The 25,851-nt window shown below is 43.7% G+C and overlaps 1 protein-coding gene across 1 annotated transcript; it reads left to right on the forward strand.

Moving 5' to 3' along the window:
- The first annotated feature begins 12,409 nt into the window (after positions 1-12,409).
- PTCRA (pre T cell antigen receptor alpha) lies at positions 12,410-16,807 on the forward strand. The gene is made up of 4 exons (XM_003404182.3): positions 12,410-12,635; positions 14,401-14,721; positions 15,887-15,931; positions 16,587-16,807. Exons 1-4 carry the CDS (start codon positions 12,578-12,580, stop codon positions 16,805-16,807), a joined length of 645 nt encoding a protein of 214 aa, XP_003404230.1. The 5' UTR covers positions 12,410-12,577.
- The last annotated feature ends 9,044 nt before the right edge of the window (positions 16,808-25,851 follow it).

The following is a 25,851-nucleotide window of genomic DNA, read 5'->3' on the forward strand; positions in this document are numbered from 1 at the left end:
CCGCATCTTTCACCTGTAGAGCAGCTGGTGGGTTTGAACCATGGACCTTTCAGTTAACAGCACAGCATATAACCACTGCACTACCCTTTATTAAACTTTCCTCAAATTATCCAGTATAAGTATGTCATCTGTTTTCCACCCAGACTTTCCAGTGCAGGAATTGGTTCCTGGCACAGCCCAAGATGACTGACTCTCATGTTTTTGCAGATAGATATCAGTTATGTCAGTACCATTTGTTGAAGAGACTGTCTTTTCCCCAATTAATGGAATTTCGGCCTTTGTTAAATATCAGCTGCTCATAGGTGGATGAATTTACATCTGGATTCGCAATTCTGTTCCATTGGTCTATGTATCTGTTGTTGTACCAGCGGCAGGCTGTCTTGACTACCGTGGTGCTTTAATAGGTTCTAAAATCAGGTAGTGTGAGGCCTCCCACTTTGTTCTTCTTCAGTAATGCTTTACTTATCCGGGGCCTCTTTCCCTTCCATATGAAGTTGGTGATCTGTTTCTCCATCTCATTAAAAAATGCTGTCGGAGTTTGGATTAGAATTGCATTGTATCTATGGATCCCTTTGGGTAGAATAGACATTTTCATAATGTTGAGTTTTCCTATCCATGAGCAAGGTATGTTTTTCTGCTTATGTAGTTTGCTATCGGGTCGCTATGAGTTGGAATCAACTTGACAGGAAGGGGTTTGGGGTTTTTTAGGTCTCTTTTGGTTTCTTGCAGTAGTGTCTTGTGGTTTTCTATGTATAGGTCCTTTACATCTCCGGTAAGATTTATTCCTAAGTATTTTATCTTCTTGGGGGCTATTGTAATTGATATTCATTTGGTGATTTCCTCTTCAAAGATCTCTTTGTTGGTGTAGAGGAATCCAACTGATTTTTGTATATCTTGTATCTTGTATATCTTTGCTGAACTCTTCTATTAGTTCTGATAGTTTTCTTGTGGATTCTTTAGGGTTTTCTGTGTATAAGACCATATCATCTACAAATAGAGATACTTTTACTTCTTCCTTACCAACCTGGATGCCCTTTATTTCTTTATCTAGCCCAATTGCTCTGGCTAGGACCTCCAGCACAATGTTGAATAAGAGTGGTGATAAAGGACATCCTTGTCTGGTTCCTGTTCTCAAGGGGAATGCTTTCAGACTCTCTCCATTTTAGGATGATGTTGGCTGTTGGCTTTGTATCAATGCCCTTTATTATGCTGAGGAATTTCCCTTCTATTCCTATTTTGCTCAGAGTTTTTATCATGAATGGATGTTAGACTTTGTCAAATGCCTTTTCTGCATCAGTTGATAAAATCATGTTGTCCTTGTCTTTTGTTTTATTCATATGATGGATTACATTGATTGTTTTTCTAATGTTGAACCATCCCTGCATACCTCTTATGAATCCCACTTGGTCATGATGAATCATTTTTTTGATATGTTGTTGAATTCTACTGGCTAGAATTTTGTTGAGGATTTTTGCATCTAAGTTCATGAGGGATTTTGGTCTGCAATTTTCTTTTTTTGTGGTGTATTTATCTGGTTTTTGTATCAGGGATATGCTGGCTTCATGGAATGAGTTTGGGAGTGTTTCATCCTTTTCTACGCTTTGAAATACCATTAGTGGTAGTGGTGTTGACTCTTCTCTGAAAGTTTGGTAGAACTCTCCAGCGAAGCTGTCAGGCCAGGCCTTTTTTTTTTTGTTGGGAGTTTTTAAGTTACCTTTTCAATCTCTTCTTTTATTACATGTTTATTTAGTTGTTCTACCTCTGTTTGTATTAGTTTAGATAGGCAGCGTGTTTCTAGAAATTTGTCCATTTCCTCTAGGTTTTCACATTTGTTAGAGTACAATTTTTTTATACTATTTTGTTATGATTCTTTTAAATTCAGTTGGGGCTGTTGTGATATTGCCCATCTCATTTCTTATTCAGGTTATTTGCTTCTTCTCCTGTTTTTTTTTTGTCAGTTTGACCAATGGTTTATCGATTTTGTTGATCTTTTCAAAGAACCAGCTTTTGGTCTTGTTAACTCTGAATTGCTTTTCTGTTCTCTATTTCATTTAATTCTGCTCTAATTTTTGTTATCTGCTTTCTTATGGTGCCTGAGGGCTTCTTTTGCTGCTCTCTTCCTATTTTTTTGAGTTTTAGGGTTAATGCTTTGATTTTGACCCTTTCTTCTTTTTGGATGTGTGCATTTATTGCTATAAATTGACCTCTGAGTACTGCTTTTACTGTGTCCCAAAGGTTCTGGTAGGATGTGTTTTCATTCTCACTTGATTCTGTGAATTTCTTTATTCCGTCCTTAATTTCTTCTATAACCCAGTAGTTTTTGAGAAAGGTGCCAGACAACTGACTCACAAAACAGGATTCTGAATTTGAATTGGTCATAAATTTAAGGAACACAGGGCAATCCTCCTTGCAGAAGGGGAAGTGTACCCAGGTAAGCCACAGCATGTTGATGTATGGACAAACAGGCCACCATTATTCAAATTATCACTGAATTATCATTTAGCTGCTGTGGTGACAATAGTGCTAATAATGATTATGGAGTCATTTGACTTCCAATGGCCACAGAGCACACACAGGGGAAAAGTGAGCTGAAAGATATAAATGCCCAATGGAGAGTGTGTGTGAGCAATAAGAACGTGTTGGTGGCTGTATGAAGGAGACCCTCATCTTGTATAGTCACCGGGCCCATGGGGCTGAGGACTGACCCTGGCGACTCATTGTAAGGGTTGCCAAGTTGCAGTGCTAATTAAATGCTCAGTCCCCCAGATATCTTATGCTAAGGTAAGGGCGTTGTTGGGGAAGATGGGAGACTCTGACATGGGAAGGGGACATTTGGGCAGGCATGGGGGAGGCTGAGAACTTTGAACCCCCAAATTCTTATGAAATTCTCTTGTTTGTGTAGGCAAGCCCCTCTTGCACCATTCCAGCCTCCCAGGAAATTAGCATCAGAACCCTCTCCTCATTCCCCTTGGCCCCAGGCCCATCCCAAATTAGATCCCAGCAGAGCCCTGGTGGAGAAGCACAAGGCCCTCACTGAGGGGGAATGCCTAGACTGAAAGAGTTACAATCTTGCCAGCCTGCCTTGGCAGAAGCCTCGGGAGCCTGGGTGGAAGTGGGTTCTGAGGGAAATAGACCAAGGAGGATGGAATGTAGGGCTCCACTTGCCAAATTCTTTGCTATAGGTGCCCACCCAGGATTTGGATTTGTCATGTTGGCTGGAGCACTAGGGAGGAGCATTAGTAGTCGGCTAGACTGGCTAATTAAAGCCTAGACTTAATAATAGTCTACAGTTAATGAAGTTGAAATGCCAGAACACCCCTGGCATAGTGTAAAGGAAGGAATCCAAAGTCTCAGGGAGATGGGAATGTTGGATTGGCTCTATCATGTGCATTCTGCTTAGCCACCTAGTTCAAGGTGGTCTGGAGACTACTCCCTTTACTAAAGCATTAAAAAATGCATAGGTGAGGGCCACCAGCATCCTTGGATTGCTCTGATGGCTCTCCTTGGTGAACTGGAGATAAGAGTAGGGATGTTGCAGTATAACTGGATTCCCTGATCTCAGTGAGAGCAATGCTCTCCTGGTGGTATAAAGGAATCCTTGGGTGGTGGAAACAGTTAATACACTCAGCGGGAGATCTAAGTCCTCTCAGAGGCACCTCAGAAGAAAGGTCTGGCAATCTACTTCTGAAAACCCAGACCCTGAAAACCCTGTGGAGCACAGCTCTACTCTGACACACATGGGGTCATGAGTCGGAGTCCATTCTACGGCTACAGGTTTTTTTTTTTTCCCCCTTCATTTTTTGGTGGTGTAAAGTCCAGGTGGTGGTGTTCAATAGTCAAGGGCAAGTGGATGCAATGACCAACAATAAATCATGGTCATCAGGTGACAAGAGGACAGCCCTGTGGGCAAAGGTCAGCCTATTTCCCTGTGGCTTGCTCAATGGATCCATGTGTCTTAGTTATCTAGTGCTGCTATAACAGAAACACCACAAGTGGATGGTTTTGTTGTTGTTAGGTGCAACTGAGTTGGTTCTTACTCATAGCGACCCTATGTACAACAGAAGGAAACACTACTTGTCCCATGCCATCCTCACAATCATTACTATGTTTGAGCCCATTGTTGCAGCCACTGTGTCAATTCATCTTTTGAGGGTCTTTCTCTTTTTCACTGACCCTCAACTTTACTAAGCATGATGTCCTTCTCCAGGGACTGGTCCCTCCTGATAACATATCCAAAGTATATGAGATGAAGTCTCGCCATCCTCACTTCTAAGGAGCATCCTGGCTGTACTTCTTCCAGGACAGATTTGTCCATTCTTCGCAGTCCATGGTATATTCACTATCCTTTGCCAGCACCATAATTCAAAGGCATCAATTCTTCTTCAGTCTTCATTATTCATTGTCCAGCTTTCACTGCATATGAGGTGATTGAAAATACCATGGCTTGGGTCAGGCATACCTCAGTTCTGCTTTAACAAATGGAAATGTATTTTCTCACAGTTTAGGAGACTAGAAGTCTGAATTCAGGGCGCTGGCTCTAGGGGAAGGTACTTTTCTCTTCTGAGCTGTTTCTGGTCAGTCTTCATGTGCCTTGGCATCTCTCTTCCCCCATCTCTGCTTCTTTTGCTTGCTTGTTTAATCTCTTTTATATCTCAAAAGAGATTGACTTAAAACAGGCCCTACTCTCATCATGTCTCATTAACATAACAAAGACAACTGTCAAGGACTGAATTATGTCCCCCCAAAAATGTGTGTATCAATTTGACTGGTATTGTATGATTTTCCTATAATTTGTAAATCCTGCCTCTGTGATGTTAATGAGGGAGAAAAGGTGGTAGTTTGTGTTATTGAGGCAGGATTCAGTTTACAAGTTTGGCTTGTGTCTTGAGGCAATCTCTTGAGATACAAAAGACAGAAACAAGCAGAGAGGCAAGGGGACCTCATACCACCAAGAAAGCAGTGCCGGGAGCAGAGAGCATCCTTTGGACCCAGGGTCCCTGCATGGAGAAGCTCCTAGTCCAGGGGAAGAGACAGAAGGCCTTCTCCTGGAGCTGGCGCCCTGACTTTGGACTTTCAGCCTACTGTGAAGAAATAAATTTCTCTTTGTTAAAGACATCCACTTACGGTATTTCTGTTATAACAGCACTAGATGACTAAGACAACAACCAATTCCCAAATGGGATTATAACTACAGGCATAGAGTCTGGGATTTACAACACTTATTTGGGGGGACATAATTCAATCCAAAACACTGCATAAAGTGGCCTTGGTGGCAGGGGTGGAGGCTATTCCTTGACTTGGTAACATAGCCTTCCTATCTCCAGTGCTGCTATAAATTAAATTGTGTCCCCCCCCAAAAAGTAAATCCTAACCCCTGTACCTGTGCCTGTATTTACCTTTCTTCCCAGGCCCCACTCTCTGCCCCTGCATGCACACACACACACACACACACACACACACATATACACATACTTCAGTCATAGCATCTGTCGCACTTCACATCCCTTATCTGTTTACAAGCATGTCTGTCTCTCTCCTTGATGGCTAGGAACATCTCTTTCTTGTCTTATTATCCCCAGCCCAGCCTGGCATAAAACAGGGACCAACAAATGGTTTCAAAGGAAAGAATGAATGGCCATATTAAGGCTAAAGTAAAGTAGGGGGTCAGTGAAAAGCAGGAAGACCCTCAAGGAGATGGGTTGACACAGTGTCTGCTACAATGGGCTTAAGCATAAAAATGATTGTGAGGATGGTGCTGGACCAGGCCGTGTTTCATTCTGCTGTCCACAGGGTTGCTATGAATCATCGATGGTATCTAACAACAACCGAAACATACCTATGGTTATAATCCCGTTTGAGAATGGGTTGTGTTTGTTATGTTACTGAGGCAGTATTAGTGCAGGGTGTGTCTTAAATCAATCTCTTTTGAGGATAAAAGAGCAGATCAAGCAAGCAAGGAAGGAAGCAGAGATGGGGGTAGATGCCAGCCACGCGAATGTCACCAAGGAACTGAGGAACAGAAGCTGAAAAGAGATGAGGACCTTCCCCTAGAGCCAATAGAGAGAGACCTCCCCTACAGGCAGCACCCTGAATTCAGACTTCTAGCTTCCTAAACTGTGAAAAATAAACTTCTTTTCATTAAAGCCACTCGCGATATTGCTGGTATAGCAACACTATATAGCTAAGACCAAGGCCGATCAGGCAGTGGCCAGTGCTGAGTGCCCAGCCCACTTACCTCAGAGGCTAATGCTGAGCCCTGATTGGGCGCCATTCTCACCAGGGTTGCAGGTTAATTTGATTGGGCCCCTCCCATCATGGCAGGGGCAGGTGAGGCTGTACTTAACAAGGATAGGCATGTATTGCAGGTATGAATTTGCCTTCCCTGCCCACAGTATTTCTGTCAGCACCAGTGCTCCTTAACTTACAGAATACCTTACCCATCACTGTGGCATGGCAGGCCTCTTACCATCGCCTCCAACCAGGACACACATTTTCCAGCCAAGGAATGAGCTCACACCCAAGGAACTCACTGGTCTCGCCATGTGCACCTTCATCCAGAGGCAGCCGTCTTGATGGAATGGTGGGTTGGCCTGCCGAAGGCTGTCACAGAATAGCTAGGAAATGATAAGCAACTAGAAATATTAGTTCAGAGTTTCACACTTTGAATAGGATGTTGTTTGTGACAAAAATTTTTGGTGTTTCTTTTCATTTTCTTTTTCCATGCATGAAGTTTTTACACAGCTATGATCATACTACATGCACATTTTTTAAAATTAACATCATAACCAAAACATTTTTCCATGTCATTACAAGCTGTTTAAAAAGAAGTTTTGGCTCAAGTACCATCTTCTAAAGTATTTTTCCTGACCCTTAACCCTACTCATTGACTGGAGGGCACTGGGTTGGGTAACCCTACTCTAGGAGTCTCTGGGTAGCGTAAACAGTTAAGTGCTTGATTACTAACCAGAAGATTGGCAGTTCTAATTCACCTAGAGGCACCTGGGAAGAAAGGCTTGACAATCTACTTCCAAAAGGTCACAACTACTGAAAACCCTATGGAGAGCAGTTGTACTCTGAAATACATAGAGTTGTCATGAGTTGGAATCAAGTCGCTAGCAACTGGTTTGGGTTTTTTTGGTACCCCTACTTTTTACTCTAAAAGAATTTACCTCCCTCCCTGGGCCCCACTCTACACCTGCGCGCACACTCACGCACACACACACACACTCACACACTTCAGTCATACCATCTGTACATACCACGTCTTTTATCTGCTATCCCTTATCTGTTTACAAGCCTGTCTTTCTCCCTCCTTGATGGCTGGGGACATCTCTTACTTGCCTTTTTATTCCCAGCCTCAACCTGGCACAAAACAGGGACCAATAAACGGTTTCTTTATTTCTTTTTTTTTATTGTGCTTTAGGTGAAAGTTTACAGCTCATATTAATTTCTCATACAAAAATTTACATACACATTGTTATGTAACCCTAGTTGCAATCCCTATAATGTGACAGCACACTCCCCCTTTCTACCTGCATTTCCTGTGTCCATTCAACCAGCTCCTGTCCCTTTCTGTCTTCTCATCCTACCTCTGGGCAGGGGCTCCCATTTGTGTTTTTTTTTTTTTTATCTACTTGAACTGAGAAGCACCCTCTTCACAAGTATTATTTTATGCTCTATAGTCCGGTCTAATCTTTGAAGACTTGGCTTTGTGAATGGTTTTAGTTTTGAGTTAACAGAGAATCCGGGGACCGTGTCTTCTGGGGTTCAATAAATGGTTTTGAAGGGAAGAACGAATGGCCATTTTAAGGCTATATAGTATCTTGCCATGTAGATTCTCCATAGTTTATTTCCTTATCAATGATCATTTGGATGCTTTTTTTTTTTTTATCGTAAATTACACTGTAGGATTTTTATGTGTGGAATGGGTGTCCCTACCAGGATGACTAGAAGAGGCTTCTACTTGATATTTCAGTACACACACATGCTGACCCCCGACCACCCCTATGGCTAAAATCTTCTAATTGGATATGTCAGATTTACAACCAGTAATTTTTTGGCAACATCAACAGCCCTCTCTAATAAATGCTGCTTTATCATTGTTGTTAGCGGCTGTCAAGTCGGACCCCAACTCTTGGTGATCCTATGTACAACAGAACAAAACACTGCCCAGTCCTGCGCCATCCCCATAATCGGCTGCACATCAGACCGTTGTGATCCATAGAGTTTTCACTGGTTGATTTTCAGAAGTAGATCACCAGGCCTTTCTTCCTAGTCTGTCTTTGGAAGTTCTGCTGAAACCTGTTCAGCGTCACAGCAATACGCAAGCCTCCACCGATAGACAAGTGGTGGCTGCACATGAGGTACATTGGCTGGGAATCGAACCCAGATCTCCTGCATGGAAGGTGAGAATTCTACCACTGAACCACCAATGCCATAAGTACTGCTACTTTTCCTTAATTTTCTTTTTCATATCCTGTAAGGCTCACCTGGAGCCTTGGTGGCACAGTGGTTAATAGCTATGGCTGCTAACCAAAAGGTCAGCAGTCTGAATCTACCAGGCGCTCCTTGGAAACCCTATGGGGCAGTTCTGCTCCGTACTATAAGACCGCTAAGAGTTGGAATTGACTTCATGGCAACCAGTTTATGGCTCGTCTCAGCTTAACGAAGACTCTGAATTTTCTACTGGTACATATGAAAAAAGAGAGACAGATAATGTAGAATGAGCACCTACTGTGTGCCAGGCACCGAGATGAGTATTCTTGGTTAATCTAATTCTCCCAACAACCTTGCGAAAAGAACTTTGGAGAGAGACAGACCTGTAAACACATCCCTGTAATGAACTCCCAGCTCCACCTCTTGCCTGCTAGAGTATTTGAAGAGAAGTAACTAAGCTTTTCTGATTTTCTGAGCCTCACTTTCCTCAGCTGTACAACAGGGATGGTAATAATACCTCCTAAGGTTTTTGTGAGGATTTCCTGTGATCCTCTGTGAACTGACACTAGCTCAGTGCAGCGACTGGCAAATGGCAGGTTCAATCACAAGTGAGAAGCCGAGACCAGCATCTCCACCCTCCTAAGGCCGGTGTGTCTGGGCATCTTCCGCTGAAGAAATGGAAGGTTCCTACCATCTGTCCCCACGGCAAGTACATCTTTAGGGCCAGAAAGACTGTGGGTCGGAGGGAGATTCCCTGGGCTCCTGGAAGGAAGGAACCAACGTGAGGAACAGACGAGAGTTTACAGGTGGAGCTGTGGCCAGAGACGCCCCAGCCCGGGGTTTGAGCCAGGAGTGGCCAAGTGGAAAAGCAGCGATGGCAGCGGGGTGAGGGAGGTGGCTGGGGCTGGGAGGTCTCCATCTGTCTGCCCCTGGGAAGGCCTTGAAGCCTGAAGGAGCACATTACATCTGTAATGTGGTAACGAAGCCCAGGCCAGCGCCTCCCCAGGCTGGAAGGTGGGAGGGTCGTTGGGGACACCTGCCTCCCTCCCTCCTTCCCTCTCTGGTGGGAACCCACCGAGACTCTGCCCCCACCTGGGCATGGGCTGTGCCTGGGAACACGCAGAGCCTGAGGCTTCCAGGCACCCTGAGGGGAAGGGGGGGCACAGCCATGGCCTCTGGGGTTCTCTCAGAAAAGTCAGGAGAATGTCATCAACATGATTATTAAAATAACCATCAAACTGAAATAGAGTGGAGCTGACACAAGAATAAAGAAGTCAAGGAGACAGGAAGAAATAAAGTTACATAAAAGGAATTAAGGGGTAATAAAGGCTTTGCGAATAATAGGGACAGGAAGGATTATTCAATAAATGATCCTGGGATAACTGATTAGCTGTCGGGGGAATGTAAATGCACATTTTTTACCATACACCAAAATTAATTTCTAATAGAATTAAAGGGGGGTGGGGGGTGGGGAGGGAAAGGTAGAGTTTAAATTAAAAAACAAAAAAGATAAGACAATAGAAATGAGATTGCTTCAGTTCTCTGGAGGAGAGGACATTCCAGGCTTAAAAGAGATGAAATAAATCCCCACAGGCAAGATGAATATACTCATTTACACAAAACAAAAAACCATAGGGTTAAAAAAAAAAGAAAAAAGTGAAATTAAAAACAGTCAGTGGACTGGGGAAACAGCTCCAACAATTGCAATATACAAAGTATCGGTATCTTTAACATGTGAACTCTTATAAAATTAATAAGACACTAAGACTATGCTATTAAACCTGGCACCTTGGAGTCAATTCCGACTCAGAGCAACCCTATAGGACAAGGTAGAACTGCCCCCACAGGGTTTCCAAGGAGTGGCTGGTGGATTCGAACTGCTGGCCTTTTTGGTTAGCGGCCAGTCCAGCTCTTAACCTCTGCACCACTGGCAGGCAAGTGATGTTTAAAAACAAACCCGTTGCCAGTCGAATCAATTCCGACTCATAGCAACCCTGTAGGAGAGAGCCGAACTGCCCCACAGAGTTTCTGAGGAGCACCTGGTGGATTCTAACTGCCAACCTTTCAGTTAGCAGGGGTAGTAGCACTTAATCACTACACCACTAGGGTTTCCAACAACATTAAAGAAGGTAATAAACAGAAACAACTAAATGAAAAATGTCACAATCAGAGAAATGAAATACCATCTTTAACCGATCAAATTAGGAATTTTAAAAAAAGGAATGCCCTGTGCTAACCTAGATAAACGGGCCTTTCATACACTGTGGTGGAACATAAATTACTATAGCAGATGTGTATCCAGGAGTCTGAAACACACGGATTTTCAAGCCAATAATTTAAAAAAAAAATAAATGTTAATTCCCATAAGTCTTTACAAAGATATTCACTACCCTAAATTGGAAAACCCAATGTCTAACAATAAAGGCATGACTAGATGAATTATAGCACATCTGTAGTTTCATTTTTCCTGAATATTTCATAGATTTATTGGCTATCAGGAGCCCTGGTGGTGCAGTGGTTAAGAGCTTGGCTGCTAACTAAAAGGTCGGCGGTTCAAATCCACCTGCTGCTCTTTGGAAACCATACAGGGCAGTTCTGTTCTGTCCTATAAGGTCACTATGAGTGGGAACAGACTCAATGGCACATAACAACAACAACTGGACAGCAAGTTTAGAATAACTCTTTTTTAATATATATTTTATTGTGTTTAAAGCACAGTAAATGAGGTTCCCATTTAACAATTTCTAAACAAATGATTCAGTGATCTTGGTTACATCTTTTGTAGTTTTGTTTTTTAGTAATGTTTATCTTGCTGATTTTTTTTAAAAAATAGAGGTTCGTTGTAGAAAATTTGAGAAATAAATAATTATAAAGAGGAAAATAAAACCTATCCAAAATCATAACATGCAGAGATAACCACTGTTAACATCTGATTGGCTTTCTTCCAGAAATATTTATGTATTTTTTATACAAACTTGAGTATATAGTTTCTATTTAGATTTGTATCCCACTTGTTTAAACTCTCTATAGTGACTACGTATATACATGTATAAAGAAAGAGAATATTTCTTCTTATTATGTACAAAGAACTGTACCAAGCCCTCCTGATGGATTATCTTGTTTAATTCTCACAATATCCCTTTGAGGTCTTATCACCGTCATTTCACAGATAGAAAATCGGGGATCAGGGAGGGAAATAACTTCCTGAAAGTCATACTACTACTGAGTAATCAGAATTAAAATCCTGGTGTTCTGTCTTCACAGTTCGTGCTCTTAACCAAACTTTATTCTACATCCCTTGTCATTCGATATTCTTCGAAAACATGGTTTTAAAGCCTGCTGCATAATATCCACTAATATAAATGTACCAAACCTTAATGCATTCCCCTCACGTTGAGCATTTTATGTTGTTTCCATTTTCTTGCTTTTTAAAAATAATACTTGAAAGACATCTTTGTGCATAAATCTTTGCCTTTTAATGATTGAATCTTTTATTATTTTACTAGGGTGTATGCCTGAAAGAAATTTCAGGGTCAAAATGAGAACAACAGCTGAATTTTAATGAAATCACCGAAAAGGACATTAGCAAAATATTTAAATAAGGAGTAACAACATGGAAATAAGTTTATTTAACATCTTTTTTGGCCATAATAAAGCCAGCCATCAGGAAACAATTCAAGTCCTGACTCTGACAACTGCCAGCTGTGTGGCCTTGGGCAGGTCACTCAACCTCTCTGAGGCTCAGTTGCCTCACAGTGAAACGGAACTCCCAGTGGTTGGGAAGATCGAATGAAGCCCAGTATGTCAAGCCCCTGACATACTGCCAGGTGCTCTGTGTCGTGTAAATGGTAGCTGGCCTTTAGAAGGGCCAGTGAATGGAAAAAAGCTTTGCAGACTGTGAAGCTCTCTTCAGAATGGAGAGAGTGTGGACATGTGGCTTCTAGTGCCTGGCTCATGAGAGAGGATTGGGTTTGGGGGCTAGGGTAAGGATGGGAGGGGCCCCTCATCCGGGAAAACGGCTTTGTGGCAGAGCAGCTGAGGTGCAGCTGGGGCTGTGGCCTGGAAAGCAGTCTTGCGGGCACATCCTCCCTTAGCCCACACCTTGGATCTGCAGCTGGGTCCTGCCTCCTCTGGGTAGGCCATGGCTGAGCCTTGGCTGGTGCTTCTTCTGGCCCTCGGGTGTCCGGCCCTGCCCACAGGTGAGCTCCTTCCCTGGGTTCCTTTCTGTAGCCCACTAGTCTGCCCAAGCCCGTTCCCTCATTCTGAGCCTCCTTGGTGTGGGTGGAATGCAGGGAGGCAGGACAAGAGCCATTTGGAGCCCTTGGAGTGTCCAGCAGAAGCCCATTATCCCTTTCCTCATTGTACTCCACCCCCCAAGTCCTGCTCCTCTAGAGTCCACAGTGTTGGTAGGAAAGGCACTCGCCTCCTGGAGGAATAGAGACCTATGAGCAAGGAGGATGGGGTTCCATGGGGGCTGGGGGTTGGGGTAGCCAGCACTGTGTTGTGTCATATGGAGTGATTGTGAGGTCCTGTCTTGCCCTTCCTGCCCAACTCCTGACCTCAGGGTGCCCTATTCCAACAGGACTCGGGGTGTCTCATGTTCACTCCCAGTGCCCCCTTATCCTACTGGGCTTTTGGTGACTTCCCGGGGATATTTACCCTAACCTCCAAAAATCAAAACTGGAGCCAAAGGGCTAATATTTTGAGAAGAGAATTCCTACTGTAGTGGCGGAAGGTCTTTGACCTTTGAGTCAGGGAGCCTCCTAGATCTAAAGTTGGCCCCCAGTCTGTCACAGCATCTCCTTCCACAGGGAGATAAACCACACCCACATGGAGCAGGGAAAGCCCATGGCAGAAGGCCTGAGCTCTGGGAAGGGAGGAGTCAGGGTGAGGAGGAGCAATCCTGGAAGGCTTCATGGGGGAGTTGGGAGCTGAACTCAACTTGGAGGAGTATCTCTACCTGTGTAACTGAAAAGCCTCAGGAGTTTGACGAGCCTAGAGCTCACCCTCAGCCTTCTCTATGCTCCCTTTATTTGCAATGATTTATTAATATTAATAATATTGACATCGATACTTGTCTCTCAGGGCATTTTACGTTTATGGTCTTTCCACAACAGTTTCAGTGGGCTGGTGTAATTATCCTCATTACATTGGTGGGAAAAATGAGACTCAGTAAACTAAGTGGAGGAGTCAGGAGTCAAGCCAGCTTTGTCTGAGACCATGTCCCAGGCTTGGTTCATTGTGTCATGTGGCAAAATTTCAATTATCCTCCAAAGCAGGGTGGTCTATGTGATTGAGCAAATGTTTCTAGTACCCATATGGTTTACTTATTTATTTTTAATTATGAAATAAAACAGACCTACAATAAAGACTTGAAAATAATACAACAAACACCCATTCACCCTCCAATTGCTAATATTTTGCTACATTTGAATCAGATTTTTTTTTTTAAAAGAAACAAAAAGTTATGGGTGCCTTCGAAGCTTCCTTTGATCTCATTCCAGATCCTATTTCCTTCCCTTTTTCCCAAGAGGTAATCACTCTCCTGAGGATGGCACAACATGGTATTATAATTATTTGTTTGGGGTTCTGTCTTTCCCATGGGACTCAGTCCCTTGACGGCAGAGACAATGTCTTACTCAAACCCCAGTGCCTGTCACAGAAAGGCACTCAGATGAATGGATGGATGGATGGACATATAGACGGATGGTAAAAAGAGTGAATGGAAGAAAGGACAGTTGATGGAAGAATGGATGAAAGGGTAGATAGATGGAAGAAAGGAAGGATGCTTAGATGGGTAAATGCAAGGAAAGAGGGATGGATGTGTGAATGGTTGGATAGATAGATGGATGGTGGAAGAACAGATGGAAGGATAGAAACCCAGAACCCTAACCTAGAATGAAATGCTGGCCATGGGGGGACACAGACTGATTTAGCCCTCCATAGGTTTGTGCTCTCTTGCAGGTGTGGGCAGCACGCCCTTCCCCTCTTTGGCCCCACCAATCACACTACTGGTGGATGGGAAGCAGCAGACGCTGGTGGTCTGCCTCGTCCTCGATGTTGCATCCCCTGGCCTTGACAGTCCCATCTGGTTTTCAGCTGGAAATGGCAGTTCATTGGATGCTTTCACCTACAGCCCTTCCCCAGCAGGAGATGGCACCTGGACTAGCTTGGCCCAGCTCTCCCTGCCCTCGGAGGAGCTGGCAGCCTGGGAGCCCTTGGTCTGCCACACAGGGCCTGGGGCTGAGGGCAGCAGCTGGAGCACACAGCCCCTACAGCTGTCAGGTGGGGATGGAGCCTGGGGCCCTGTGGAAGCTCTGTCCCCTTTCACACACCTGGAATGATAGTGTGGTGGGAGGGAGGAGGCTCCAGGCCATGGGAGCATAAAGAGTGTCCAAGTGCAGACCACCCAGGTGAGGTGATGCCTGGGCCCACAGCAGGGTGGCCTCAGGGTCATGAATCCTGGAATTTGCAACCCTGGCTCTCCTGCATGACTTCCAAGAGATAATAATGCCTTCCTCCTAGGGTTGAGATATTTATATATACCTCACCCTATTTATATAGGGTGAGGTATATATAAATATACAGACAAGGGCAGTGTGTTTCAATGGTAGAATTCTCCCCTTCCATGCAGGAGACTCAGGTTTGATTCCCAGCCAGTGCACCTCCTGCACAGCTACCGCTTGTCTATCAGTGGAGGCTGGCATGTTGCTGTGATGCTGAACAGGTTTCAGCAGAGTATTCCAAACTAAGACAGACTAGGAAGAGAGGCCTGGCAATCTACTTCCAAAAATCAGTCAATGAAAATTCTATGGATCACAACACTCTAATCCTGTTGTGCATTGGGTCGGCATGAGTCAGTGGCCAACTTCACAGCAGCTAATAACAATATATATGTTATACCTCACAAGAATCAAGTAATAATTAAAACAATAGCTATCAGCTATTGGGTGTTAATGTGAGCCAGGCACTGTTCTAAACACTTTCAACTTATGAGCTAGGTCGTATTATTTCCTCCATTTCACAGATGGGAAAGCTGAGGCATGGGAGGATTAGGTAACACGTCCAAAGTCAGCTATTATTACTGACCAGATGACTTACTTCCTCTTTCTAGATTACCTCAGTTTTGCCATCTTCTCAATGCGAATGTTGGTTGAATAAATACCCTGCCTTCCAAAGAATACTAAGAAAATAGATTTCTTGTCTGAAAATAGATTTCTTGTCTCAGTGCCGCTAGGGCGCAGAACAGGGATGGCGGATGGAGCAAGGGAGATCTGGGCTCTCTACAGGAACTGCAGCAAATGGGCTCAGGGTCCTTGCTGCTGGTTCATGTATCCAACATGGGCTGAACACCAGCTCTGTGCCAGGGCCTGGGCGTAGCACTGCAGATGCGGAGCTCCAAGTGCACGGCCCATCCCAAAGTACTTACTACCTTCTCCTTGACTCACAGGAGAGGCTTCTTCAGCCAGGACCTGCCTCTGGGAACCTTTTTGGGGTGAGTACTGGGGTGGGGCTAAGCAGCTAGGTATCAGGACCCTGGGTCCTGGAGGGTGGAATATCCAGCTCTGGCCTGATGGGTCCCACCTGCGGGTTGGTGGATTGTTGGGTTGGGGAACTGGCTAGCCTGGGCCCATGGGTAGGATGGGGGTGGATCCCCTGGCCCCAGCCCAATCCTTGGACACCGGTTGAGAAGCACAGGTGAGAGCCAAGGGGAGGGTCCTTGGTGCTCTCCTTGGGCAGCCCAAATGGGTTGTCTTAGCATTAGCACCTTGTGTAAATGGGAGACTGTCTAGGGTAAAGGAAGAGCTCTGGACCAGAAGTCATGAAGTCCAGGATCCAGTGTGGCTCTGCTTCCTGACCAAATAGAAAAATTTGAGCTGGTTGGTTACACTTCTCTGCAACAGATGCTACTACTTACCTGTCTTATATCCCTCTGGTTGTTGGGAAATAAAACTAAGGCTAGAAAGGTATTTGTTATTATTACCAGTAAGAGCTGATGTTAGACACCAGGAAAGACTTTCCCTGGAGGAGGGGGACAAAGGGGAAAATAGCAAAGGGCAAAGGACAAAGCCGCTGTTCTCTGGCTAACACTCCCTCTGAGTGGGGCAGAGGTCCAGGCACAAGGCCTCAACCCGCGCCTTCTCCCTCAGGGATGCCGGCCCAGGCCCTGCGGCTGGGGGCCCTGCGGCTGCTGCTCTTCAAACTGCTGCTGTTCGATGTGCTCCTGACCTGCAGCCGGCTCCGCTCCCTGCGCACGGCCCAGGCGGACCCAGCGGGGGCGCCTTGCCTGGGGGGCTCGGGGCTCCCTGAGCTCCCAATGGCCCCACGGGCAGACAGCCTTCTTCTCCGTGTGCCACCGCCGCCCGTGTGAGAACTCTCAGCTGCCAAAGATTGGACTTGGCCGCAGTGATGGAGTGATGACAGGCAGACAGCTCCACCCAGCCTGCCGGGTTCAAACCCTCTGCCTGGTCAGGAGCGCAGGAGTCCAATCCGGGAGCAGGGGCGTTCACTACCGACCGACCTTGGACCTGGTGCTCATTCATGATCCAACCTCAGTATTCCTTGCTCAAATCTTGGAGCTTTTTTGTGTGGCCCTGCCTCCTACTGCAGACTGGAACTTCCTGCGGGCTTCCTCTGTCTCCCCCCTTCAGACTGAACGCTTTGAGAGGGAAAAGCCTGGTTCTCTCCCATTAGACTGGGAGCCCTTAAAGGTGGTGATCGCCCTGGCACTTGGACATTTGAAGTGAAGATAACAGAATTAAAGGAGAACTTAAATGACACAAGCAAATTAAAAATATTTTAATTCGCATCTGCACTGGGAGTAGGGAATTTGGTTGATTTAGAGGAGGCGAGGGTGGTACAAATGGTAAACGTGCTCAGCTGCTAACCAAAAGGTTGAAGGTGTGAGTCCACCAGAGGCGCCTTGGAAGAAAGGCCTGGCCATCTACTTCCAAAAAATACACCATTGAAAACCCTACGGAGCACAGTTCTACTCTGACACACATGAGGGTGCCATGAGTCAGAATCAACTCGACAGGAACTGGTACTGGTAGAGAAGGAAGAAACCTGGGAAGGCCCCCTTGAAGAAGAGGGCTTCCTGAGGGTAAGAACCTGGAATTGCAGGAGTGGGGGCTGGGGTTGGGGAGAAAGCTGCCCCATCTCTGTCTCCTTCCCTTCCCTCATAGTAAGGTGTTTGGTGAGGCCCCCTCTCTGTCTCCTTAGCCTGACCCAATCTCTGTGAGAGGAGGTCAGGGCAAGGAGCCCAGGAACCTAGGAAAGTGGGGGGCTTAGCCTGATGTGAAGTCTTGTACAGACTTGACGGTAGTGAACAGGGCCAGGATTTCCAGGTAACAGTATTTCCAAACTTCTACATTATTAATGAATTAAGGGTCATTATTCATCCAACAAATATTCATTGGGCATTAACTCTGAACCAGGTACTGTACTAAAAAGGCTTTTTTGCTCTGACAGAATATGAGTGGAATATAGACTGTGTGCTCTGTGTTTCCCCAGCTCCACCAGCAAATCCAATTTGAGGGTTCTTTTCCCCTTATCATCCCAAGAATCCCTGGGTGCTTCCGTGTGAATCCAGATGCCACCCCAGGGAAGTCTGTTCCATCAATGGCTCTACCTCGATCTTCCTACAAGGTGGGGAGAGGGGGCTGCATTAGTTTCCTAGGGCTGTTGTAACAAAGTACCATAACCTGGTGCCTCAAAACAACAGAAATTTATTCTCTCATAGTTCTGGAGAATAGAAGTCCAAATTCAGGTCCATGCTCTCTCCAAAGTCTCCTCCTAGGAGAAGATCCTTTCTTGTCTTTTCCAACTTCTGATAGTCCCAGGAGTTACACTTGTGCAGCATGTAATCTCTGCCTCCGTCTTCACGTGGCTTTCTTCCCTCCATGTCTGTCTCTGTGCTGCTTCTCTTCTTATAAGGACACCAGTCACACTGGATTAGGACCCACCCTAGTCCAGTGTGACCTCATGTTAACTTAATGATATCTACAAAGATGGTATTTGAAAATAAGGTCATATTCACAGGTACTAGTGTGTCACGGATTAAATTGTGTCCCCCATAATATGTGCCAATTTGGCTGGGCCATGATTCTTAGTGGTTTGGCAGTTATATAGTGATGTCATCATCCTTCGTGATGTGATCTGATGTGATCAGCCTATCAGTGGTAAGGGGATTAGGGTGGGATGCCAAACCCTTACTCAGGTCACAGCCCTGATCCAATGTAAAGGGAGTTTTCCTGGGGCGTAGCCTGTATCACCTTTCATTTTACAAGAGATAAAAGGAGAGAGAAGCAAGTAGAGAGTAGGGGACCTCTGTACCACCAAGAAAAAAGAGCAGGGAGCAGAGTGCATCCTTTAGACCTGGGGTCTCTGCACTGAGAATCTCTTAGACCCAGGGGAAGACTGATGCCAAGAAACATGGCGATCTCCAAGGAACATCGGGCTCACAGATGATGAAAGGAGACAAGGACCTTATCCCAGAGTGAACAGAGGGAGAAAGCCTTCTTCTAGAGCTGGCACCCCGAATTCAGACTTCAAGACTCCTAAACTGTGAGAGAATAAATTTTTGTTTGTTAAAGCCATCCACTTATGGTATTTATGTTATAGCAGCACTAAATAACTAAGACACGGGTTAGGATTTGAATATATCTTTTTGTGAGACAAAAGCCAATCCACTAAAATGAACTATGCTCCAGCATTCCACGATACTCTTCACTGGTGTCATTGACAGCCCCAACTTCCCTGAGTTTCTGTGCCCTCCCAGTAACTTGTTTCATGAAAACTCTCACTGTCTCCTCCACTGCCCATTTCTCACTAGCCTGTAAGGAGATTCCCCCTCTCATTTTTGGTTTCTTCAACAAGGGTGTCCCATTGCTTTTGGGGATAAATCTGTCCACCATCACCACAGGGTCTGCTCCTTCCTTGACACACAGACTGAGGTTGGGGGCAGACTGGACCCAGGGAGTCAAGCTACTTTCTCCAGCCACTGTCCTTTCTCAGCTCTCAGCCCAGTTGCTGAGCCCATGCCTCCTGCAAACTAATTCTTGCCTCAGTAAATGTCCTCTCAAAGGCCCTTTTGGTCATCCAAGAAACTGGGCTTCCCTCAGCTTCTCCTTCGCTCCCTGTCTTGCTCCAATTCTCCAATTCTGCCCTGCCCCAAACTCTGAATCCCCGCTGTAGCTAGTTTAATATTCTTTCCCAGGAGGGCTCCTGGGCCTAGGCAAATCAAGGGCCGTGGCCGGGCTCTGAGCCCGAGAACATGGAGGACCTCAGGAGAGTGTCCTGATCCTATATACTGTGGAATTCTACAAACTGCAGAGCCTGCTTATCCAAAGTGTCATGTTACCAATACAATTGTTTTGACCCAGAAAATAAGGAAAGGAAATGTCAAGCCAAAGGAATGGACTTCGTTCCATTGAAGTCTTCATAAAATAGTATATATAAGCAACCTCTAGAGAAAGGGGTCCCTGAGTGGTTCAAACAGTAATGTACTCAGCTGCTAACTGAAAGGTTGGAGGTTTGAGTCCACCCAGTGATCTTGGAAAACAGGCCTGATGATCTACTTTCCAAAAAATCAGCCATTGAAAATCCTATGGATATTACTTGGCAATAAAGAGCAATGAAGTCACGATACATGCTGCAACATGGATGAACCTTGAAAATATTTTGCTGAGTGAAATGTTAGTCACAAAAGGACAAAAACTGTATGATCCAACCTATACGAAATAGGCAAATGCATAGAGACCAAAACTTATTGGTTATGAGAGGTGGGAGGGAGGGGGAAAGGGGGAATCTTTGCTTAGAAGGCATCGAGTTTCTGTTAATTATAGCAGAATAATTTAGAAAAGGATAGTGGTAATGGTTGCACAACATGATGAACATAATCGATGTCACTTAATTGTACATGAGAATGGTTGAATTTGCAAGTGTTTTGTTATATATATATTTATTTTTGTTTTACCGTAATTTAAAAAACAAAACAGCCCTATGGAGCACAGTTCTGCTCTAACACACATGGGGTTACCACAAGTTGGAATTGACTCCATGGCAACTGGTTAGAAAGGAAACATAAGGCACTAGGGAACAGGGCTTTGTGATCAAAACTGTAATTTTAAGACAACGTCCCAGAGAAGCAGCCTTTGTCTGTATGCATCCAAAGAACACTGAGCTCAGGGCAGCCTGAAGCAGCTCCAAAGACCCAAAGAGGCCTCCTCTTTTTTTTTTTTTCCCCACCAAGGCAACATTTAATAAAAATACATATCATCATTTGGACTTCCCATGTTGGCAATAAAGTAAGATTGATCAGGAGGCAGGGCGAAGATGGTAGAGTAGTCAGACACTTCCTGTGGTCCCTCTTACAACAAAGACCCAAAAAAACAAATGAATCAATTATATATGACAGTCTGGGAGCCCTGAACATGAAGGGCAAAGTTTAGGAGTTGGACTGAGTAGCAGGGGGAGGGAGAGACAGTTCAGAAGTAGCGAGGAGTTGCCAAACCTGACTCCACGGGAACCAGTGCCCCACAGGCTGGATCCACTGACACGAGTGCAGTAAGACAAGTGGTGGCGTTCAGGATGCATTTTCCACATCATGAGAAACTGAGCAGTGGAGAGTGCACTCACACCCCCAGGGTCAGCAAAAGGTGGTGCTCAGTCGACAAAAGATAAATACATGCATCTAAACTACTGTGCAGATCAAAAAACACGTCTTTGGGAAAAAACTCTCTCTTATTTACCTGACCTCTCCCTGCTCTGCACAGGTCCTGAGCCAGCTTCAGCGATAGCCACTTTCCTTGGGTCAGAAGTAGGATCTGTCACGCATCCTGAGCCATTCTCCCAGCCTTGGGGGAAGAATAAATTAACAAATGGGTAAAAATAATCTGCCAGCTCCCTTAAGCTGGGAACCCAGGGCAGAAACAACTCCTTTGCCTAGGCACAGGTATAAGGGGTTCACAGTCTTTGAAAGCCTTTCACCCGGCATAGACCTGTGAGGGCCCATTTCAGGAGCATAGGCCCTCATTAGCACAGTAGAACAGGTTATAGACCTGAAGTCTAATTCCAACTGTTTCAGCTATATGGTGGAGAGGCAAGTTCATGACGTTTGACTCACTCTGCCTATTAAGCAGAGTCCTCACCTACCCACATCAGGGCGTGAGAACAAGTGGCCCCACCCACGGCACCTAGCCACCTGCGACAGGGGTCCAAGGATAACCTACCCACACCACCTAGTCACCTACAAAAGGGGTCCAAGGATAAGTGGTTCCTTCCAGTATTTACAGCCAACAGCACTGGGTGCCCAGAGTTTGGCTGAAAAACCCACCCACCTACCCACTCTAGTGAACAGGGACACGTTTCCCTCACAACCACTCAGGGGTGGCTATCAGCCCCCTGCCTTGCTCAGCTTGTGACCCCTTACTACAGCCAGATGCTAATCACCCCTGGTCATCTGAGAATTTAAGAAGATTAGAGAAGAGCATAATGACAAATTTAATGTTGTTGTTGTTAGGTGCCGTTGAGTCGATTCTAACTCATAGTGACCCTATGCACAACAGAACAAAACACTGCCCAGTCCTGCGCCATCCTTACAATCGTTGTTACGCTTGAGCTCATTGTTGCAGTCACTGTGTCAATCCACCTTGTTGAGAATCTTCCTCTTTTCTGCTGACCCTGTACTCTGCCAAGCATGATGTTCTTCTCCAAGGACTGATCCCTCCTGACAAGATGTCCAAAGTATGTAAGACACAGTCTCGCAATTCTTGCCTCTAAGGGGCATTCTAGCCGCACTTCTTCCAAGACAGATTTGTTCATTCTTTTGGCAGTCCATGGTATATTCAATATTCTTCACCAACACCGCAATTCAAAGGCGTCAACTCTTCTTTGGTTTTCCTTATTCATTGTCCAGCTTTCACATGCATAGGATGTGATTGAAAATACCATGGCTTGGGTGAGGCGCACCTTAGTCTTCAGGGTGACATCTTTGCTTTTCAACACTTTAAAGAGGTCCTTTGCAGCAGGTTTGCCCAATTTAATGCGTCTTTTTGATTTCTTGACTGCTGCTTCCATGGCTACTGATTGTGGATCCAAGTAAAATGAAATCCTTGACAACTTCAATCTTTTCTCCATTTATCATGATGTTGCTCGTTGGTCCAGTTGTGAGGATTTTTCTTTTCTTTATGTTGAGGTGTAATCCATACTGAAGGCTGTGGTCTTTGATTTTCATTAGTAAGTGCTTCAAGTCCTCTTCACTTTCAGCAAGCAAGGTTGTGTCATCTGCATAATGCAGGTTGTTAATGAGTCTTCCTCCAATCCTGATGCCTTGTTCTTCTTCATATAGTCCAGCTTCTCGTATTATTTGTTCAGCATACAGATTAAATAGGTATGGTGAAAGAATACAACCCTGACACACACCTTTCCTGACAAATTTAATAGGTTGCAAAAATGCATAGGGAGACAGCAAACAGAAATCCAGAAGATTAATAATAAAATTTCAGAATTAGACAACTCCATAGGAAGTCACAGGAGCAGAACTGAGGCAATGGAAGTTAGAATTAATGAGATTAAAGATAAAGCACTTGACACCAACATATTTGAGGAAAAATCAGGTAAAAGAATCTTAAAAAATGAAGAAACCCTAAGAATTATGTGGGAATCTATCGAGAGGAATAACCTACAAATTATTGGAGTACCAGAACAGGGGAGGTAACAGAAAATACAGAGAGAATTGTTGAAGATTTGTTGGCAGAAAAATTCCTTGATATCATGAAAGATGAAAAGATATCGATCCAAGATGCTTATCAAACCCCACACGAGGTAGATCCCAAAAGAAAGTCATGAAGACATATTATAATCAAACTTGCCAAAACCAAAGATAAAGAGAGAATTTTAAGAGCAGCTACCAATAAATGAAAAGTCATCCACAAAGGAGAGTCAATAAGACTAAGCTCAGACTACTCAGCAGAAAGCATGCAGGCAAGAAGGTAATGGGATGACGTATATAAAGTCTTGAAGAAAAAAAAAAAACAACAAGAAAAAAACACCAGCCAAGAATTATATATCTCAAATATGAAGGCAAAATTGACATTTGCAGATAAACAGAAGTTTAGGGAATTTGCAAAAACAAAACCAAAATTACAAGAAATACTAAAGGGAGTCCGATTAGAAAATAAATAACATCAGATAACAACCGAAGACTAGAACACAAGACAGAGCAACCAGATATTAGCCCAGATAGGGAAATCACAAAAATAAAGCTAAAACACTCAGGGAAACAGAGACGTCATTATGTAAAAGATGATAACGTTAAAACTAGAAAATGTAGCCATAGATCTTTCATATGGAGAGGAAGTCAAGGAAATATAAAGAAATAAAAGATAGGTCTAAACTTAGAAAAATGGGGGGTAAATATTAAGGTAACCATGAAGGAACCTAATAATCCTACACATCAAAATAAAAACATAAAGACTCAGGAAATACAAAAGCAACAACAATGAAAAAGAGGAAAGAAAATATTCAAAGAAAAATGACTCAACACAAAAAATTAAGTGGAAAAAAGAAACTGTCAACAGTAAATAAAAATGACAGTACTAGACTCATACCTATCAAAATCACGCTGAATGTAAATGGACTAAATGCACCAATAAAGAGACAGAGAGTGGCAGAATGGATTAAAAAAATACGATCCATCTATATGCTGCCTACAAGAGAAACACCTTAGAGTTAAAGACACAAACAAACTAAAACTCAAAGGAAGGAAAAAATATATCAAGCAAACAACAATCAAAAAAGAGCAGGAGTGGCATTATTAATCTCTGACAAAAGAGACTTTAAAGTAAAATCCATCACAAAGGGTAAGAAAAGTAAAATCCATCACAAAGGATAAGGAAGAACACTATATAATGATTAAAGGGGCAATATACCAAGAGGATATGACCATAATAAATATTTATGCACCCAACAACAGGGCTTCAAAATACATAAAACAAACTCTAACAGCATTGAAAAGAGAGAGAGACAGCTCCACAGTAATAGTAGGAGACTTCAACACACAAATTTTGGTGAAGGACAGAGCATCCAGAAAGAAGCTCAATAAAGACACAGAGGATCTAAATGCCACAGTCAACCAATCTGACCTCATAAACATATACAGAACACTCCACCCAGCAGCAACCACGTATACTTTCTTGTCTAATGCACATGGAACATTCTCCAGAATAGACCACATATTAGGCCATAAAGCAAGCCTTAACAGAATCCAAACCATTTAAATATTACAAACCACCTTTTCTGACCATAAAGCCATAAAAGTAGAAATCAATAACCGAAAAAGGAAGGGAAAAAAATCAAACACATGAAAACTGAACGATACCTTGCTCAAAAACTACTGAGTTAGAGAAGAAATTAAGGATGGAACAAAGAAATTCATAGAATCAAATGAGAATGAAAACACTTCATACCAGAACCTTTGGGACACAGTAAAAGCAGTACTCAGAGGTCAATTTATAGCAATTCAAGCACACATCTAAAAAGAAAAAAGGGCCAAAATCAAAACATTAAACCTACATCTTGAATAAATAGAGAGCAGCAAAAAAGCACTCGGGCACTAGAAGAAAGGAAATAATAAAAATTAGAGCAAAATTAAATGAAATAGAGAATGGAAAAACAATTGAAAGAGTTAACAAGACCAAAAGCAGGTTCTTTGAAAAGATGAACCATTGGCCAAAATGACTAAAGAAAAACAAAAGAGGAAGAAAATAACCTGAATAAGAAATGAGATGGGCGATATCACAAAAGATTCAACTGAAATTAAAAGAATCGTAACAGAATACTATGAAAAATTGTACTCCAACAAACTGGAAAACCTAGAGGAAATGGACATATTTCTAGAAACACACTACCTACCTAGACTAACAGAGATAGAACAACTAAATAAACCTATAACAAAAGAAGAGATTGAAAAGGTAATTTTAAAAACTCCAACAACAACAACAAAAAGACCTGGCCTTGATGGCTTCACTGGAGAATTCTACCAAACTATCAGAGGAGAAATAACACCACTACTACTAAGGGTATTTCAGAGCAAAGAAAAGGATGGAATACTATGAAGTATTCTATGAAGCCAGCATAACCCTGATACAAAAACCAGGTAAATACACCACAAAAAGAGAAAATTACAGACCAATATCCCTCATGAACCTAGATGAAAAAATCCTCAACAAAATTCTAGCCAGTAGAATTCAACAACACATAAAAAAAAAAAAAAAAATTCATCATGACCAAGTGGAATCAATTCATACCTCAAAAAAAAGCAGTGGGTTGGGGTTTTTATGCAGCAATCGTTCAACATTAGAAAAAAATCAACGTAATCCATCACATAAATAAAACAAAAGACAAGAACCACAT

The sequence above is a fragment of the Loxodonta africana genome, chromosome 1 (assembly GCF_030014295.1).
Source record: "Loxodonta africana isolate mLoxAfr1 chromosome 1, mLoxAfr1.hap2, whole genome shotgun sequence".
Classification (NCBI taxonomy): Eukaryota; Metazoa; Chordata; class Mammalia; order Proboscidea; family Elephantidae; genus Loxodonta; species Loxodonta africana.